This window comes from Sinohyriopsis cumingii, chromosome 5 (assembly GCF_028554795.1).
Source record: "Sinohyriopsis cumingii isolate HCF-2022 chromosome 5, ASM2855479v2, whole genome shotgun sequence".
Classification (NCBI taxonomy): domain Eukaryota; kingdom Metazoa; phylum Mollusca; class Bivalvia; order Unionida; family Unionidae; genus Sinohyriopsis; species Sinohyriopsis cumingii.
This window is the reverse complement of record NC_142965.1, coordinates 62,481,968-62,500,350: the sequence shown is the minus strand read 5'-3', so window position 1 is coordinate 62,500,350 and position 18,383 is coordinate 62,481,968. Positions and strand designations below refer to the sequence as shown.

At 33.7% G+C, this 18,383-nt stretch overlaps 2 protein-coding genes across 2 annotated transcripts in view; one reads left to right on the top strand and one right to left on the bottom strand.

Annotated features, from left to right (window-relative positions):
* LOC149799301 (dnaJ homolog subfamily C member 3-like) overlaps positions 1-3,424 on the bottom strand; it is a 33,558-nt gene extending 30,134 nt beyond the window's left edge. The window contains exon 1 of the mRNA XM_089958610.1: positions 3,240-3,424. Coding sequence (XP_089814736.1) covers positions 3,240-3,324 — 85 coding nt within the window. The 5' untranslated portion in view covers positions 3,325-3,424. The remainder of the gene's footprint in view (positions 1-3,239) is intronic.
* Positions 3,425-3,765: 341 nt separating this feature from the next.
* The window catches only part of LOC149799300 (cilium assembly protein DZIP1-like), an 89,037-nt gene continuing 74,419 nt past the window's right edge, over positions 3,766-18,383 (top strand). Inside the window, exon 1 of the mRNA XM_089958609.1 lies at positions 3,766-3,875. The gene's annotated coding sequence lies outside the window, so the exon portion shown is untranslated. The remainder of the gene's footprint in view (positions 3,876-18,383) is intronic.

Genomic DNA, 18,383 nt, shown 5'->3' with positions numbered 1-18,383 from the left:
TAAAGACAAACAATCGACTGGGCAAGAAAAAATTCTTGGAATTCATGACAAGACCATTTAGTGGTATGGTTTTCACAATCCCTACTTTAAAAAACTTTCCTTGTCCATGGCTTAACTCCATAAGATTCTCCACACCCGCATTGAGGATTATCTTATTCCAAGCCTTGACTGCAACTCCAATATATGAATTATGGGGATAAAACTACAGTACATACATGTCATGTAGGTGTTCAGTGCTATTTCAGCAACGTGTGTCTTGTTTAAGAATTATATTACATGTGCCATTAAATGGTGATTATGCACTTTATTTTGATCCTAATATATTCCTTTAGAGGTCATCACAGAAGAAATACATACAGCAAAGTACATAATAATGTTAGTTGACATTTTGGACTAGTCAACCTAACAGTGTTATCCAGTACAAACCAAGAATGAACTGTGAGTACTATGATGTCGCAATGAAAGCTGCATCTGCAACTTCAAAGTCAATATTGCAGATCAAACCTCAAATATATGTCCATAATTCCCATTCAAAGTCTTTCTGGCTATTAATGAAACTATATTACAAATAATTATAATAATAATAATGTGGACTTAGTAAATTGCCTAATCTTTAGAAGCTCTAAGTGCTTTACAATATTAGGTAACAAAAATATATGATAACAAGATTACAGAAACAAACACACTGAAAGTACTAAACAAAATAAATGTTAGGTTTTTATGGATGTCATGCATTAGATGGGTTCAAATCATCATATGGAGGCTTCTCTTAGCAGCAAACAGAAATGGAGGGCTTGTGACTGATAAGGTGAGATTGGATTTTGTGAGTTGCCTCCCTTAATATATAATTCCAATTAACCAATAGTGTCTAACAGTGGTGTATTGAAATCAAACAAAAATGGTGGAGACAAATTTACTTAAAAAGGACACTTTGCTAAGTTTAACATCAAAATATGTACATGCACCACAGAAAGTCATTACAGGTGTATCCAAGTTAAAAGTATCTGTACAAATATGGATGGGCAGTGGAAAATTACTTATTTATCAGTCCATTCAAGTTGTGTGCTCCCCTTGTCTTGACCATGTAGGAACAGTATTCAAATCTGGAAAACTTAATTTTGATTGGATGTGGTAGCTTGCCACTGCATCCAATGAATTTTACAGACCCAAAACAAAGAAAGATCTGCTTGATACGCCAAGGTGTAGATAGGGCTATGATATTGAAAATTTGCGAAACAGAACAATAAGAAAGGGAAGGTGCCTCAAGCAATTTTGAATCAAAATGATTGAACTATTTCTCACTCATAACATCCTCTCAATAATACAGCCAATTAAACAGCAGGAACAACCAAGGTCATCCAAATAGATTGACATTTTATTTCTGATATTTCCTGTGAACAAAATGTATTATTTTTCTGTAAAATTACTGTGCCAACATTCATCAGATAAAACCCCACAGAAATAGTCAAGGTAGCTCTGAATGATTCACATCTTTTCTTAAGCCAGTGTAGTACCTGTCCACCAATGTATGTACAATAGTCCTATATGTAAGGCCTTGATACTAATATTTATGTTTTGGGCATCAGGGTCTTACTGCCTAACTAACAGCACTGTGTGGTGTGTTTTGATGTCGACTAACATTGTAACGAAAATCACATTTTCTGGAATATCTCACACAACTGGCAACTAAAATAATGACGCTTTTCTACAAAGTAAAGTCATAATGTTTTTGACTGACTTTACTTACTCTGATGTCTTTTCTCTAATAAATTCTAAATATTCACAAAAGTAATGGATCTGCTCAAGTTTTCTTGGCTGGAAAGCAATGAAAGTAGGGAATGCCAAAACTGGGTTAAGTTGAAATATTATTCTATAATGAAATGAATAAAAATGTATTATGCCTATTGGAATTGTAAGGAATGTTTCATTTCATTCAATAAACATATCACCCACATGAACCTACTTCACCATACCTCGAGTACCGTTGCATTTCAACAAATTCAAATGTATATCAACAGATAAAACTGCATCTATTTGCTAGTGTCAGATTTTGATTCCACCAGGATAAAAACAACACATTAAGTATAGTATGTCTTACATTGTAGGACTATATGTACAAGTCAATAGCTATGAATAGTTTTCATCTGAAACATGTTCAAATGAGATTTAAGGTGCAAAGCATTCAACAATCTGAATTGTAAAGACTTTAATAAAACTAGGATTAAAATTTAGAACAATAATTAATATTTAATTTAAGTAAATGCGACTACAGCATCAATCCATTCTGACTACAGTCTGATAATACAAACCCGTTTGTTTGTACCCCCCTATGTATTTAAATAACGGAAACCTTTAATGTGATAAAAAAGTGCAAGGAACATAATCAATTCATTCACTGATTTATAGTTTCTAACATGACTCTGAGTATAGTGGCCCTAACAGCGTTATCTTACACGTTTCATGCTTAACGGAAGTTTTCAGTGCAATAGATGGACATGCTCAGATCCGTTTCCAGTTTCTGGACAAGTCCATTTTCAGCAAAAGGGTGTATCACGACTACAGATGTACATGCACAAGTCATCTGCTTCCAATATTTACAATGTCGAATCAAGCATAGGAAAATGACAACTGCGATTTTCATGTGGATTTAGCAAGCGGTTTAATTTCTATGTTCATGTATGCAGAGGGATATAATTCCAAACTCTCAACGTTATGTAATTTACGCAGTTATTCAGCATTTGCCATACAGGATGAACTACGTCATTATGTTGTCTGATGGAAATAAACTAGCCTATAGTGTACGCAATATGGCGCCGTGATAGTATGGAAAGTCCGTTAAGCATGAAATGGTGCAGGGGATGCCAGCATTAGTACCATTCTGGTCAGTCTGGTTAGAAATTATAAATCAATGATTCGATTGACTTAGTTCTGTGCACTTTTTATCATATTAAACGTTCTCGTTTTTGAAATCGGTAGGGGGGTACAAACAAACGGGTTTGTGTTATCAGACTATAATACTATATACTAACCAGTATATTTTTAAAAAAATCTAAATTCGAAATCTGGCACCTCCATTTCAAATTTTACCTACAGGAGTTTGAGTCAGATAAAGTTTACTCTTTTCCTCTAAATCATTATGATATAGATGATACGATCCATAAAAAAGTAAACACAACCTAGTAGTAACGTTATATGCTATTTCTAGTCACACTTACCATCTTAATGAAAGTCAAACTTACCATCGAAATGAATGTCTAATGAAAGTGAAAGAATAACAAGTGATCTTATCGCCTTAAGTAGATTGATATAATTGTTTGATGCCATTTGTATCTTCTGTTAAATGTCCACCTCACAAGTTGCAATGTTTTAGACCTTTTCTTTGACTATTAACAACATTATTGTACTCGTGGGGAAAATGGATTGGACAGACTTGTACTTCCGGGTTATCTAAAATTAGACATAAGTTATATTAAACAGCTATCATATTTTTAATACAATATATTTTCATCTTTCAAAATGAAAAGAGGAAAACATATAGCTGATTAAGAATATACTTCTAAAATCTGAAAAAGTTTTAAAGTCAGACTTGTTTCTTCCTCAATCAGTAATAGATTTGAGTTTTATGAACTACATTAGTTGTACGATAGATGTCTATATACAGTCCAAAACGCATTTAGACTGGTCTTCAAAGATTTTTCAGATTTTGATAAAATTTTATAAACTTTCATCTTTAGGCTACCAGTCAATAAATTCCATCATGGAGGCAGACAGTTAAAAGATTTTGTTTCAGTATGAGGAATAAAATGAAGTTTGTAATTGTTTCAGCGTTTAAAACATAGCTGTATTCAGGAGACAACTTTGTTGTCAAAAGAAATGTAAGTCATATATTAATATTTGATTATTTTTTCTTATTCTATTTATCTGTAAGCATTTTTAGTCAGTATCCAAGGTAGCCTCCTTGAATGTTCTTGGTTGATAGGATTCCATTTGTAAAACTGTATTTTCCATTCAGTGTTGACATGTTCATTTTGAATGAAGCATGGTGTCATGGATGTAAATTGTATTTATGATGTAAATATGAGTTTGATACGATCATGCTTTAGTTATAGTTCGTATGAACCGCCATAACTGTTATTTTGTAATCATGTCTTGACATGTTCAGAGTGGAAAAAGGTACGTGTTTTCGGAGACTCAGTCGAGTATATATTAATTTAAAGTAGGGTATATATAATAATTTATATTAAATAGTACGGTAATGCTGGAATTTATCCATCAATCGTATGCCATTGATTCAGGGTTGTGCTTTACATTGACGAAAACTTGACTCAGCCGAGTAGATGTAGGTCGCACCTGAAGATTAAATTTTGTTAGTTCTTTGCCCTTTACAAGTGAAGACAAGTTGAACAGTAGTTAGCATAGGGTCTCCCTAATCACAATAATGTACAGTAATGGACAGTAATGGGGACAAAAATAGAATATTGCAAAAGAAATTATAACTATGTACAGTAAATATTATAATTTTTATTGTATTGACTTAAATACATAAATCATAAATAGCAAATGTGGTTATGATATTGTTTTATTAGAGCACATAATACGCTTTAATTAAAATATTGCCAAAACTTGAACAACTCTCTCTCTCTTTCTCTCTCTCTCTCTCTCTCTCTCTCTCTCTCTCTCTCTCTCTATATATATATATATATATATATATATATATATATATATTCTTTACTAAGACTGTCCACCTTTTTTATTTTGTTCTAGTCTGACTCCGCTCAGCTCTCATCCTTTTTCTCTGGTGAGGTTTTTTTCCTCCTGAAGGTGTCTTTGGTATAGTGATTTTACCATTTGTTGACCTTACTGTTAACTTATTTGTACCCTTGTCTGAGAAACTTTCAAAATATTGTTTCTCGTTCAGTTTCTGTTTCTTGACACCACACGTCAATAGAAACTCTGTGATGCATATAATTGGATGCCAGCTTGGAATTGCCACTTCCAATCAATGATCTTTCAGCATCTTTATGCCTGTGCCTGACAATCAATTGTAGTACTTCTATCAGATCGGATATATTTTTTGCTTCCAATTGGTTCCAATCTTCATGATATTATTCGCAGACTCTGCATTATTATTTGTCCAGTGAGAGTCAATTTTTTTTACCCTTGCAGGATAGTTAACATGATCTTTCCGTATTGGTAGCATTTGTTTTTCAAAGTATAGCTGGATACCTGATGCTTTTTCTGAAATGACATCTGTTGCATGTTTTATTCTTGCTTCTAATACTACAGAATTATTGGCCTGTGTAATTCCTTCATCACCGAAAAGGGTGTTTAGGATTGAGATGTCATTGAAAAGACAGTATCCGTCCCCAGTTGTTCTTAATGGTATTCCTTTCTCATCATGGTACCGGAACAAGATGTCAACAGCAATTGCATCTACTGGTAGACTGGGGTGTTCAGCATACTCGCAAGAACAGTACCTTTCATCAATCAACAAAGCCTCCCGCTCAACTAAAGCTTTGAGTTTTTCAAGTCCAATCTTAGCAGCCTATTGTAATGATAAAAAGAAAAATATAATATTATAAACATTTATAATTTTGTAGAATACGTATTTCAATCATAGGTTTTCTACCATGAATTTCTTGAGAGGATATTTATTTAAAGATCAAAGTGAAATATAATAAATGTACCAATAAAAATGAAATAGTTCATGTCAACCATATATCTAATATACTGGTAATTTTATCATTTTTAAACAGTATATATATATATATATATATATATATATATATATATATATATATATATATATATATTGATTATAATGAAACAATCCAACATGTATTCCACAATAATAAATACAAGACATGTACACATATAACTACATTTAAGTAAGCAAACACATAGACTAAAAATCAAATTTCAGTAAGTCTCAGTAACTTTACAGATTCCTAAAATTACAGATCATTACAATCAAAAATATATCTGGTCTCCTGAAAAGTTGCAAGAAATTGAAATCGAGGTTATATAATTACAAGCCTTATAACAGGACCATTATTAAATGTTTGGGAGAAACTTATCGAATAGCTTAGAAAATAAACAATTAAATCCTTATAAAATAATTCATTAGTTTTTGAAGTGGTGTGATACCCATCAGGTAATCACATTTGCCTCCTAGCGAACGACACTGACGACAGATGTATCAATGGAAGACCAGGTCTTAAAGTCTTTGCTTGTTATCACTTCGCATGTAGAGTGGAACCAAAAATCACATACCTAAATCAAAATGTATAGATGCAAACTGCTGTTAGTCACAAATTGAAATGGGTAAACTATAAATGTTTATATGTATGTAAAATAATAATAATAATGATAACTTTATTTTATGATTCTAATACAATTAGTTCTTGGAAGGTCGTGGGTGTATCTAATTTAGATATATTAGATGGTTTAAGATTTGACATAAACACAAAAAAGTAATTTGTGATGTGGGCTCTTAAAAGAATCAAGTATGTTGAAAATAATATACATAATATAGATATACAGAAAGAATAAATGAGAAGATAGATAATCTTTTCTTGTAATATTTCCAGTGGATAATTTTGGGAGTTTAAATATAATAGTCTATGAGAAAGATAAAATATGATTTATTTAATGGCCTGATTAAAAACAACAATTCAACAATAATTCAAGGGAGCATATTACTGACATCATTTAAAAAAGACTTGAGTCATTACAACATGGATGATTTGCAAAAAAATTACAGAAACAGCATAATACATTACTGCAGTAAAATATCAAATATGGTTATCATGTATCATCTGATAATAAAGTTGCTGAGATGTATGAATACCATTACGAGAGAGTTGTTGTTGTTGTGGGGTTTAACAGCATTTTTCAGCACAGGCTATACATGGCAGCCAGTATTAATGGTGGTGGAATAACCTGGGAAAACCCCGGAAAGAACCAATGACCCACGAGGAGCTGCTGGCAAGCTTTCTCACATACCCACATTGGCCACTTGGGACCCCCATTACTAGAGAGAGAGAATGTATTATTGAGGTAATGGAAAATGTTATTATGACGTTCAGTACATTTTCTTCTTTTAAATTGATTTTACTACATTACATTGACCACTTTCAAGATACATACCAGTATACAATCAGCAACAAATAAAATCGAATTGGTCAGATTTTCTTATCAAAGACTCAGTTATAAGAGGGAAAGATAGAATGCTAATTTAAAGACAAAAAATCATCATTTTGCGATCAGTGATATACAATAATCAATCCAATAATAAAGTTAATGATAAAATGTAATTAATATTGAAAAACATCTACTTTACCAAGTTTAACTGAATTTAAGAAATGTACTGTTATTAATTAATTATTTACATGTGATGATGTTAACATTACATAAACAGGACATATATATGCTTAGGAACATATTATTTATAATTCTAATCACTTTCTTCATCTTTCCTTTTCACATTTGAAAGTATATTATTGAAGCACTCAGTTTATTATAAATGGCAACAACTGATACATTTTATTGGCAGTTATGTAATTTATGTAGATACTATTTAATGTTAAACACAGATAACAGGAGGTTTGCATATTCAAATGAATGATTGTACTGACAGCTCAAACAATTTGCAGGGATGATATAATAATAATGATATATATTAAAGATCATGAAATGGAAACTAAATAATATATAAGCAATTCAGAAGATGACATACCTCACATAAAAGCCAGCCCGACTCACAAGCTTTCTTACAGTCACCACAAGGAAACTGTTTCTTGCTCTTTCATTTTACATTCTGATAATATCCAAGATATCACAACGTCCACAAAATTGAAAATTTTAACATGGTGAATAGAAAACTGTTTTTTGGTTTGACTGCAACCTTCTTATATAAGGAATAAATGTCTACTGGATATTATTATTATTTGATAACATAGATTAGTATATACCATTTACAAGTGCCAACATATATATTTTGTTTTGTTATACATATTTGATTCCCCCAGAAGATCACGTGTGTATACAGAGCATATGGATTGGTCATAAGTTTTTCAACTTACCAGTTTTACTCCATTATAAGCATCATTAATGAACACACATGCTTGAGGTCTCAAAAAAAGTCAAGACAGTTGACATACATAAATAGAATTAAATGAGGGATGAAAGAATGATAAAGTCAGAGGGATAGTAATTCATATGGTCTGGAATGTAAAATTATAAATAACAATTGTGATGGATCAAAAATAATAATCAATTTCTGCATATAAATCTTATAAATTTGTTCCAGTAATTTACTCCATTCCTGTAATTTCTCTTACATTATAGAAGTTTCGTCTCCATTACTGTCCATTACTGTACGTTACTGTGTTTAGGGAGACCAGTTAGCATATGGTGTGCATCAATTATTTGTTATTTTTGCCTATCTGTTTTCAGTCCAGAAAGGTTGAGTCCAACTTGGTGCTAAAATGGATCCAAAATCATGCAAATATTAAGACAGCATTTTTACAGCAGTTTACTAGAAAGACTCAAACACACGCAACCAAATGAAATACAACAAAATACATATACCTTTACCAAAATAATCATGAAGATGAATGTATTATCAGTTGTCTTTCTTTAAATAATGACGGAAAGCAAAATAAACTTTGATTTATGTGATTTGTACTTGAATTATGTGTGCTATTGATGTTGGTGTATTTATAGTTTATAGACCATCAAATGCGTAGGCTGTATCTATATATGATAAAGAGTTTATATACTAAATCAAGAAACTGCAGTTCAGCATCTAACCTTGGATTTCTTCATGGCATTTGCATTAACAGTTATACTTTTCAGTTATCTAGGCATCATTTCAATGTGGAGAAATTTTCTTTTCCGCTAGGCTTTATCATTCAACAGTGTTGCATATAGGATCTCATGGTCACAGTGGGACACACAGAATTTTAAATGGATAGAGAAAAATAGTAGTATGTACTGCACTAGTAGCACTAAGAAATGAGTCAGTTCTATTGCACAATCATATTTTTCTTTGACACTTACATTATATCAGTAAATGCTTTATAATGTTCTCAAGTAGATCATGAAAATATGTTTGAATATTATTAACCTGACAGGCTATGAAATTTTCTGTTTCCGATCTTCATCTCATTTAACTTCAGGGTTCACTCAATATTGGCCAGAAATCTTATATTATTCCGGTTACACTTTTGTTTTAAAGTTAAAAAATCTTTCATTAAATGACTGGTTGTGTATTGCATAAATTTAGAATCTTTTGAATAATTTATTCAACCGCAAAATAAATGATACTGTACCAGTATTACTGTATTTGTGATTTTAACCACAAAAATATGATGCACTAGCTAACATGTCATTGCAACTCAGTCAACCTTGAATCTTGTATTGCCTGATACATTAATTTAAATGGAATTTTATTGCCATCTTAAAATATTTATCAGCTATAATGACTTGGGCCATTGCCAGTGTCAGCATAGGTGTAGATAGAAATCCACTAAAGAAATATAGCTGTATTTTGTTTTTTTCTAAACAAAAAACACTCTCAGGTGATTGCTTAAAGGGCCATCCATTTAGTACATGCACAGAAATCTGGCGAAACTTGACCCCTCCCCCTCCCTCTACACATGGCTTTTTACACACGCCCTGCATATGTACGTATACTTGATGCACACACACACGCTCCCCAAATTCTGTAGAACAGCCTATATTTAATCCATGCAGAAATGATCAAGGATTAGTAATATTAATGGGTTTAATAAAACAGCTAGACCACTGACATTGAATGTCTGGCTGCATCAAAGGAAAGTTTGTCTAGTGTTCTCTATAATTCAAATGCTGACTGAACCCAGTCAAACAGGTTACATATTAAGAAATTATTGCTGAGGTTTCACCCCCTTCCCCTTGTTTCCTATGCATATGTACATTATCAGTAGACCCCCTCATACACAAACGTATGCATTTGGGGTACCACCCCTCCCCCATCCATGTGTACATACTCAATGGACAGTACCGAAGGTGATAATTTGGGGGACCTAGGATGAAACATTGTGGGCAACCCTGGATCCTACATTCTATGTGCATCACTGATTGTGATCTGTGAGTGGTTAGGAGCATAATTTTGTGATTTTTCATCAGATTAAACAGGTAGGTATCCTCACCCAAGGTCACTTGTACATTTATGACTGCAGCTTTATTGTTACATTGTCACTGCTGGTGAAGACATGAATTACTTATTTAAAATAAAGAAAAACAATGTTCCTCACTTATATTAAAGAAGTATTTTAAGTATCACTACTGATTTCCATCAATTTTCACACAGTGCATGCAGTTATAATTCATTTTAAAGTTGATAATGCTGATTGGTAGTAATTTAATAGTAATCATAATGTAATAACCTTTCAAGTCCTTTAGACACACTGGAATCTTCCCTTGGTAAGTTCCCTTGAGTATTTCTCTAGGCATGGAGGTTTAACTGAAGTAAGTTACATAGATGCTTGGAATTCTTACTCTAAAGTAAGTTGCATATGATGCTTGGAATTCTTCTTTGATCATATGTAAGGTAGGCAGTTTGGTTTTATTGTGTATCAGTATTGCTCTACTGTCTTGATAATACTCACTGATGCCCTCCTGGGATGATTGTGACACTATTTGACACAAAAAAAGTCAACACATTTGATATTTTTATGTTTTCTGCCTCTTAGCTACTCATATGTCTAACTTACAAATATTTGTTATTGCTGGGTAAAGTGTCACAATAAATATATGTTAAACCATTAAGAAATCAATGGTGTGAAGCTGCTATCTGTCAGGTTACAAACCTGGTGTTTTTTTAAATACATTTATATAAGGGGCCATGAATTAGAGGTGTATAAAAGTTGCCATCATATACTTTGAAAATACTATTTCCATTGTGTTTTGGATCCATTTGAATCTTACATGATATATCTGTGTAGTTTTAATAGTGTTATGGTTTTGTGTATTGTGTTGAGTAAAGTAAGGATGTGGACGAGTATCTATTTCAACTCAAACGTGAGTACTTGGAAAATTGTTCTTTAGCTTAGAAAGTGACAACTGGAAGGATATGGAGTCTTTCCATCAGCTAGGACGATCTAGTTACTCCTGATCCCTGATGGGTTTCAGTACTATTGTAACTCACTATAGGGAATTGATATGGTTGATAATTTGTTGTGACTAGATTCCCCACCCCCAGCAGATGGGAGGGTAGCCTCCACATCCTTTCAGTCATCACTTTCTAACAATTAATATTTTATCAGAAGCAAAGGTGACACTCTACAGGATACCAATCTGACAGATCCCAAAACCACAGAGAAATTCAATGAATTCTACAGAAGTTCATCAGCACATCTGTTTAATTCCTCCACAACTATAGTGATTAGAAGAGATGTGGACACTAACAAAAAGAGACAACTGGATATTCCAGTTTTAAAATGCTAACAAGCCAGGCGTTTCCTACTGTCTGTCTTTACAGTTTAACCTATCTCAACACAATAAAAACTGTATTCTTTGTCACAGAAATCTTCTAATCTGTATGTAAGCATCTGCAGTTGTTTGGCATATAAATGATGACTTCAGTTGTTCAGCATATAAATGATGACTTCTGTTGTTTGGCATATAAATGATGACTTCTGTTGTTGTTTTAGCCATGTTTAATTGGTGATGATGCATATATAAATTGTGAAAGTAATCAAAGCTTTTCATGAATTTAGTTGGATGCTAATCAAATCATTAATATGCCATAATCAGTGATGGTCCTGGCTTTTAAAAAGTTGTTGCCCCAAAAATTACCAACCTCAGTATTTTGTCGCCAATTTTCAAAAAATGTCACCAGAACAAGTAGTGAATATTTTTTCCAAGTCTATTAATGTAAAATGAAAAGGAAATTTGAAAAGATGGGATATTTATTTCTTTATTGACAGCAAGCAATACAGCCATAATATTACAAAATAAATCATTACATGACTGTTTTGCACTGCTTCCATGGCCTTTGCATCCCACATCACTATTATTGCATAGGTATGACTGTTGTCACCTGAAATAAATGCATTATCAAATGTAAAATATCTACTTTCCTGACATCTACAATCTCTCTATTTTAATAGAAACATCAGGTATTTAGCAAATCTATGTTATCTATATTAGTTTTGTAAGGAACTTTAGTTAATGACATTTCAACACTAAAACCCTATGATCTTACCTTGCAATATAAGATAAGTGACGTATAATGAAACTGTCGATTTCATGCATTCAGGAATTAAATCCCCCCCCCCCCATGGCTAGCTTTATAAAGTACATCTCCATAAACCAGGAGTTCAGAAATTTATTTTTGCCGCACTTTACATGCTCTGTTTGTAGTGAATTGCTTCCTAAATCCCAAGAATAATCACTGAATGTTGTAGATTTTTTCTTGACAAGCAAACCAGGATCATTTTTCTTTCTATTCTTTTGAAAGTGAGGGACTTGCAAGTTCATACCATGGACTCCCAGAAAAAAGGACATCTGAGGTCCAAGTCAGAAGAGTCCTGGGTCCAGTATGTAGTACTGTCTCTCAGTCCAGAGTCATTCTGGTTGTTGAGCCATCCCAACCCAGTCTTAATTTGGGGTTCTTTATGAAAGAAATGGAAACAGACAAGGACAGAGTGTTTATACAGTGAGTGTGCAGATACTTCAGAGCAACAGCCCTTCTCCTTTCCAGCCATGGAGAGGATGGATGTTAGTTTTATGGCAGCCATCAAGGAGATATACCAGCTGCCACCATGCATGACTATACAAGTCAAAGCATTTGTTGACATCCATGATGAGGAAGAATCTCCTTCTTTCTGGATGCTTCTTCAAGTTGCAAAATTCAAGTAGATTAACAGTCGGTTGTCAGAATATATATGTGACCAGATGGCTTCAGATTTTGTTTATCCAGCCCCCAACTCTTTCTATTTCTCCCCTTCCAATAGATGTGCTGTCAGATTGTGCACAGGACCATATCTTTGATCATGATTTCAGTCACTTGACAGCAAATGGGTGGTGAAGATGATCTCCAGGGTTCTGTTCATGGCTATTTTTATGAAAATGGGCCAATGGCAAGGTGATGTGATCATAGACCTAAGTTGTCTGAATGAATTCATTCTTACACCAAAGTTCAAGGTGGAGAAACCAAGGTCTGTCTGACTCTCCATCCAAACAGACAAGTATACCATTGGTCATGATTTCACAGATGCTATGTCCCTATTCACCCTGCATCATAAAAGTTTCTTCTTTCCACTCAACACAACAAAGTTGACCAATTTTATATCATTCCCTTCTGCCTAAATATCATCCCTTGGGTCTTCACTGAAATTATGGATTTCTTTGTCACTCTGTTCCTGTCCCTCTACATCAAAGGTGATGTATCTGGATGATTTCCTCCAAAGGCATATTGTTAGTGATTTCTTCTCAAGGAATCGTCTCAGTTTCCAAGTGAACTGGTGACAAGTCCGACCTTTATCGATCCCCATGTTTTGTCCACCTGGGTAGGGAATTTATAACCAATCTCAGTCTTGTCCATCTTCTTCATGTCTTCATCCTTGTGGATCGTTGAAATTGTAGAGTCCATTTCCAACAACTCAAGTTACACAATGTGCCTGTGATTCTGATGTCACTTGGCTACCACAGGGATCGTCCTGGGCTTCGCCAATGTCGCAAATTGCGATTTTTTTCCTTATTGGCAACAAAAATATCCCATCTGGCGATTTTTTTGGCAACATACTTTTTGGTTATTTAATTTGTACATACAATCATGGATTTGGAATGGATAAATTAAAAGGCAGAACGAAAGGAAGCCACAAACTTGACTAAGCAATGCATTGGAATCAGTCTGTTACACAAACGATCCTTTGTTCTTATTGACAACACCATCTTTACAGTGCATTGTTACATCATAATCTGCTTATGATGACATCTGAGCTGAGTACTGTATGCTGCGATACAGTCAATCATGCTACCACACTATACCTACAACTGACCGACTTCTGAAGATGCGAATAGAACAGATACAATTAATTGTATGGCTAATCCTTCTGTTTTTTTTATACATATACCAATACAATAGTTTTGCTGAACATTCATAGAAAACTGATAAGCTTTGAAGTACCAACTACTGTGTATAAATACAAAGCAAATGGAAAAAATCTAAATCACAATTACATCTGTCGCCAGTGCAGCATTTTACTCATTGATCTTTTCCTTTTGCCATCAGTCCTGTGTTATGGCTGTAGAGACTTAAACTCCGCAACAAGAAATAGCAAAAAAAACAGTTTTGCATAATTAATAATAATTATTTATTTCTCAAAATACGGGAGTGAAAGAATCCCTAAATTGGGTCTGAATTTATGCTTATATATATGGTCCAATATTGCCAGGTGTTGACTCGTGTAAGTTTCATTCATGAGAATGGAGATCCTATTTTTCTTGTCAAGAAAATTTATACAGCATTCAGTGATCATTCTTGGGATTTAGGAAGCAATTCGCTACAAGCTTTGTGAAGCTAGCCATGGGGGGGCTGCTGAGAGACTACTGGTGTCACCTGTCAGCACTGAGGACTGTGAACGTGGATTCAGTAAGATGAACCTCATAAAAACTGACATCAGAAATAAGCTCTGCATCTCATCTCTCGAGAAGTTAATGAGAATCAGCATGTACAGATGTGAAAAATTAGACTTTGAAACTGCATTCAACAAGTGGGCAGCCCTAAAATCGCGACGGATCTTCATGTAACACTTTGTAACATTTTGTTAATGCTTGTTGTAATTAAAGTATTAACTAATCCATCTTTTGTAATTTTCATTGCCTATTACATTAATAGACTAAATTAACACTTGGAAAAATGTACACTACTTTTTTTGGTGACACTTTTTGAAAATTGGTGACAAAATATTGAGGTTGGCGATTTTTTTGGCGACAGCTTTTTAAAAGCCAGGACCATCCCTGCTACCATTATATGCCCCCATTACAAATATCTTTGGCACCCATTTTTCAGGCCACTCTCTTAGTGTTAGCTCTTAAGAATGACAAGTAAATCAGGCACATTCCTGACTCAGTGTTCAGTCCAGAAAAGGTCATTTAATTTTTACGTAATGGTCCATTCATCCATCAGTTTTTTTGTCACATTGTGGGGCGTCTGATGATCAGCCTGTTTGTATCAAGGTGAAACCACAAACTGTCCACTTTTTGTCATACCAGTCCCAGACCCAGGCGCTTGGGCAATAAATTTACTTAACTTTTGATAGACCTTGCCAGGAAGATTACAGCATAGTCAATCATCTTGAACAACCAAAGCTGCAGATGCGGTAATCACAAAAGACTTGTTTTCCCCCTAAAGCCATAAAAGCATGATATCATCTCTCAAGCCCAGTCTTCATGGATAAGGTGGGTTATTATGTTTGTCATACTCTAACATCTCAAAGGATCAAAATTAACTCGTGGGTTTCAACTTATGCAGTTTTGATCAAATACATAGAAGTTGTTGGCAGGCATGCAGAGTCAGTCTTCTTAAGTTTTGATCTCAAGGGTTAGCTTTGCAGAGTTAAAGCCTCAATCTGGTCGGTCACATGGCTACCACCAAGATGACTACCAGAACCAATTAAACTAACTAACACAACCTCTTAGCTTCACTGGATGCATCAGTTAATTTTGATGGTAAGAAGATTAAAAGAATCATCTTCTTAACCTGATAAAGCACTGTCATGGATAACATGACCATAGACTGTGTTACTTTAAAGAAGAGAATGGGGAATTATTCACATAGGGAATCCAGTCTTTCTTCCCTAGAAGGATATGAGGGATGTTAAGTCATTATAACCACCTATTACCAATTCTTAATCTAATGTTAATGTGATCAGGGAATATATTCAAAGGAGAAAGCAAATAGTAAATATGTTTCTCCAAGAATACTTACCAGACAATATTACTTGAAGACAACCACCACACAATGCAAGCATCCTTATCGGTAGCTTTCTCAGCTTAAACATGGCAACACCAAGCCATGTCTAGGGGAGGTGATGGGCAAAACTTGCTGCCCCTTGTCTATATGATCTACTTAGAAAAGACAAATGTTCAGCTTTTAGTTGGACTGAATTCGGGAGGTAACTGATTTATATTCCTAATGTTAATGTGATTGGGTATTCATTCTTTGAGAAACAAATAACTATAAATATTTGCTTTTCATGATTTTGTCAGAGTAAAAAGTATCAACTAGCTGGTGAGGATATATTTAAATTAAATTATATTGTTCTGTCAATCAGTTTACATAATTGGGGCTAATAGTAGTTTGAACATGATGATCATTTATTTGCAGTATGTTAAAAAAAAAGTGGCTAAAAAAGGAAATGTGGATGATGCAAATTCTAAATACAGTTATAAGCAGTGATTTTCAAATCAAACATAATACTTTCATTAGCTGGAAATTGATAATGACTCCACAAAGTTTTGCTCCCATACCACAAAAACATCAAATGTCTTTGCTAAAGATGTGCAGGTTTCTAATTGGAAGGTTTTCTTGAACAAGTATGAGGGCATAAAAAAATGTTCTTAACAGTGATAATACTAGATTTTCTATAAAACATTTTTTATAAATAAAATTATTTTGAAGTTTATGAGTCTACTGATGCAAGAACAGTGTCATGATATGACTGATAATAATTGCCTTTGGACTATCCATTCAATTTTCCCATTTGCAAGGGTTGTTAGTCACTGGAGAAAAGAAAAAAATGAAGACACCACCCAAAACTGTAGCAGCCAAATTTTCCGAATTAAATAAGAACTGAGAATTAAATAAGAAATGAGAATTAAATAAGAACTGAGAACAGGCTAAACTTTAAAGTATTGCACTGTAATTGCCATGTCATAAGTATTTTGTGCTGTGGAATATGTGTGGGTAAAGGATAATTACTTTTGAATTATTTGAAACTTTGGTATGATAGTTTTGTATTTTTCATATCTACAGTTCTTATATAATGAATTGCATGTATGCATGCCTACTAAAACATATCAAGACATGCACAGTATGTGTCAAGTAAACTACATGTAGTTATGAAAAATTAGATGCTTGAGCATTCTGAATGAAGGATAGATTTTGGCTGCCATATAAAGATTATCTTGTGCTGAGAAATGGCGTTAAACCCAAAACAACAACAACAAACTAGTCACATGTCAAAAAGGCAATCTCAAAATCGAAAATGGCTCAGCCTGTGAACTCATTTTCGTCTGTTTTTAATATGATATGTACTCATAATGAGATGTGTAGATGTAATTTCCTGGTTGATCCATTATGGTTGTAAAGCTAGACCAGTTGACAATTTTCTCTGACCAATCCTGAATTTTGAGTTACAAATGCAGACATTTTAGTCACAACTTAAGAGTGCTGTTAACCTGAACAAATCTGTTTTTCTCCTTCATTAGCATTTGTCATCTTGATAATAAGAGACTTGAATAGAGTCAGTAATTATTAACATGTCAGAACCTGACCATTAAGGAATGTATAGCAGTTTGGATAACCAAATTTGTAGCTTGACACTTTGTATGGATTAGAGTTAAGTCCTTTAGGACTTACTGTACTAATTCAGTTCTCATAATAAACCTATGCAAACTCCATGATATTAAAAATTCAAATACTTTAAATTTCTGAGTGCTCTTGATAAGACCTATATATATTTTATCAGTATAGATGAAGCCTGGATGACGGCTTCTTTGTAGAGAAAAGGATATTAGCTGCTGCATTTTCTGGACCAACCTGAGTTTGAAATATGTGTTTTCAATTCCACACCAAAAAGTCAGGTGCTAATTTCAGTACATGTAGTGAGTGTTTGAAGTTCAAGACTGTTAAAGGACTGAAATTCCATCCAGAGAACAATGTCTCTATTTTTTTCAGTTACAACTAAGATAGGCTCTCAAAAGATTCATTTTCCTACAAAATAACTTTCATTATCAACCAATCCTGGCCATCCAGACCCATATATACTCTTAGTACCATGTATCCTTTATCATGTACTGGAATCAATGATTTAAGTTAACACTAACCCACAGTTAGTGATTTTCTGATGGAGCACTAAAAATCCTGCTGTTGGTAATCCATTACTGCTCTTCATTATCAAAACAGTTAACAAGTAGTCTTGTGTCAGATGTAAAAATACGTGGGTCATTATCTTGTTAAAGGTTAATTGATGTGTTTATTTATTGCGTTCAGTACCTATCAACATCCAACAGTTGATGAGGTAGAATAAATGCTCACTGTACAAACTGGTAAGTGCTTAAACAGTCTTCACACTTGTATACTGGCCCCAAGTACAGTAAACAGTCTT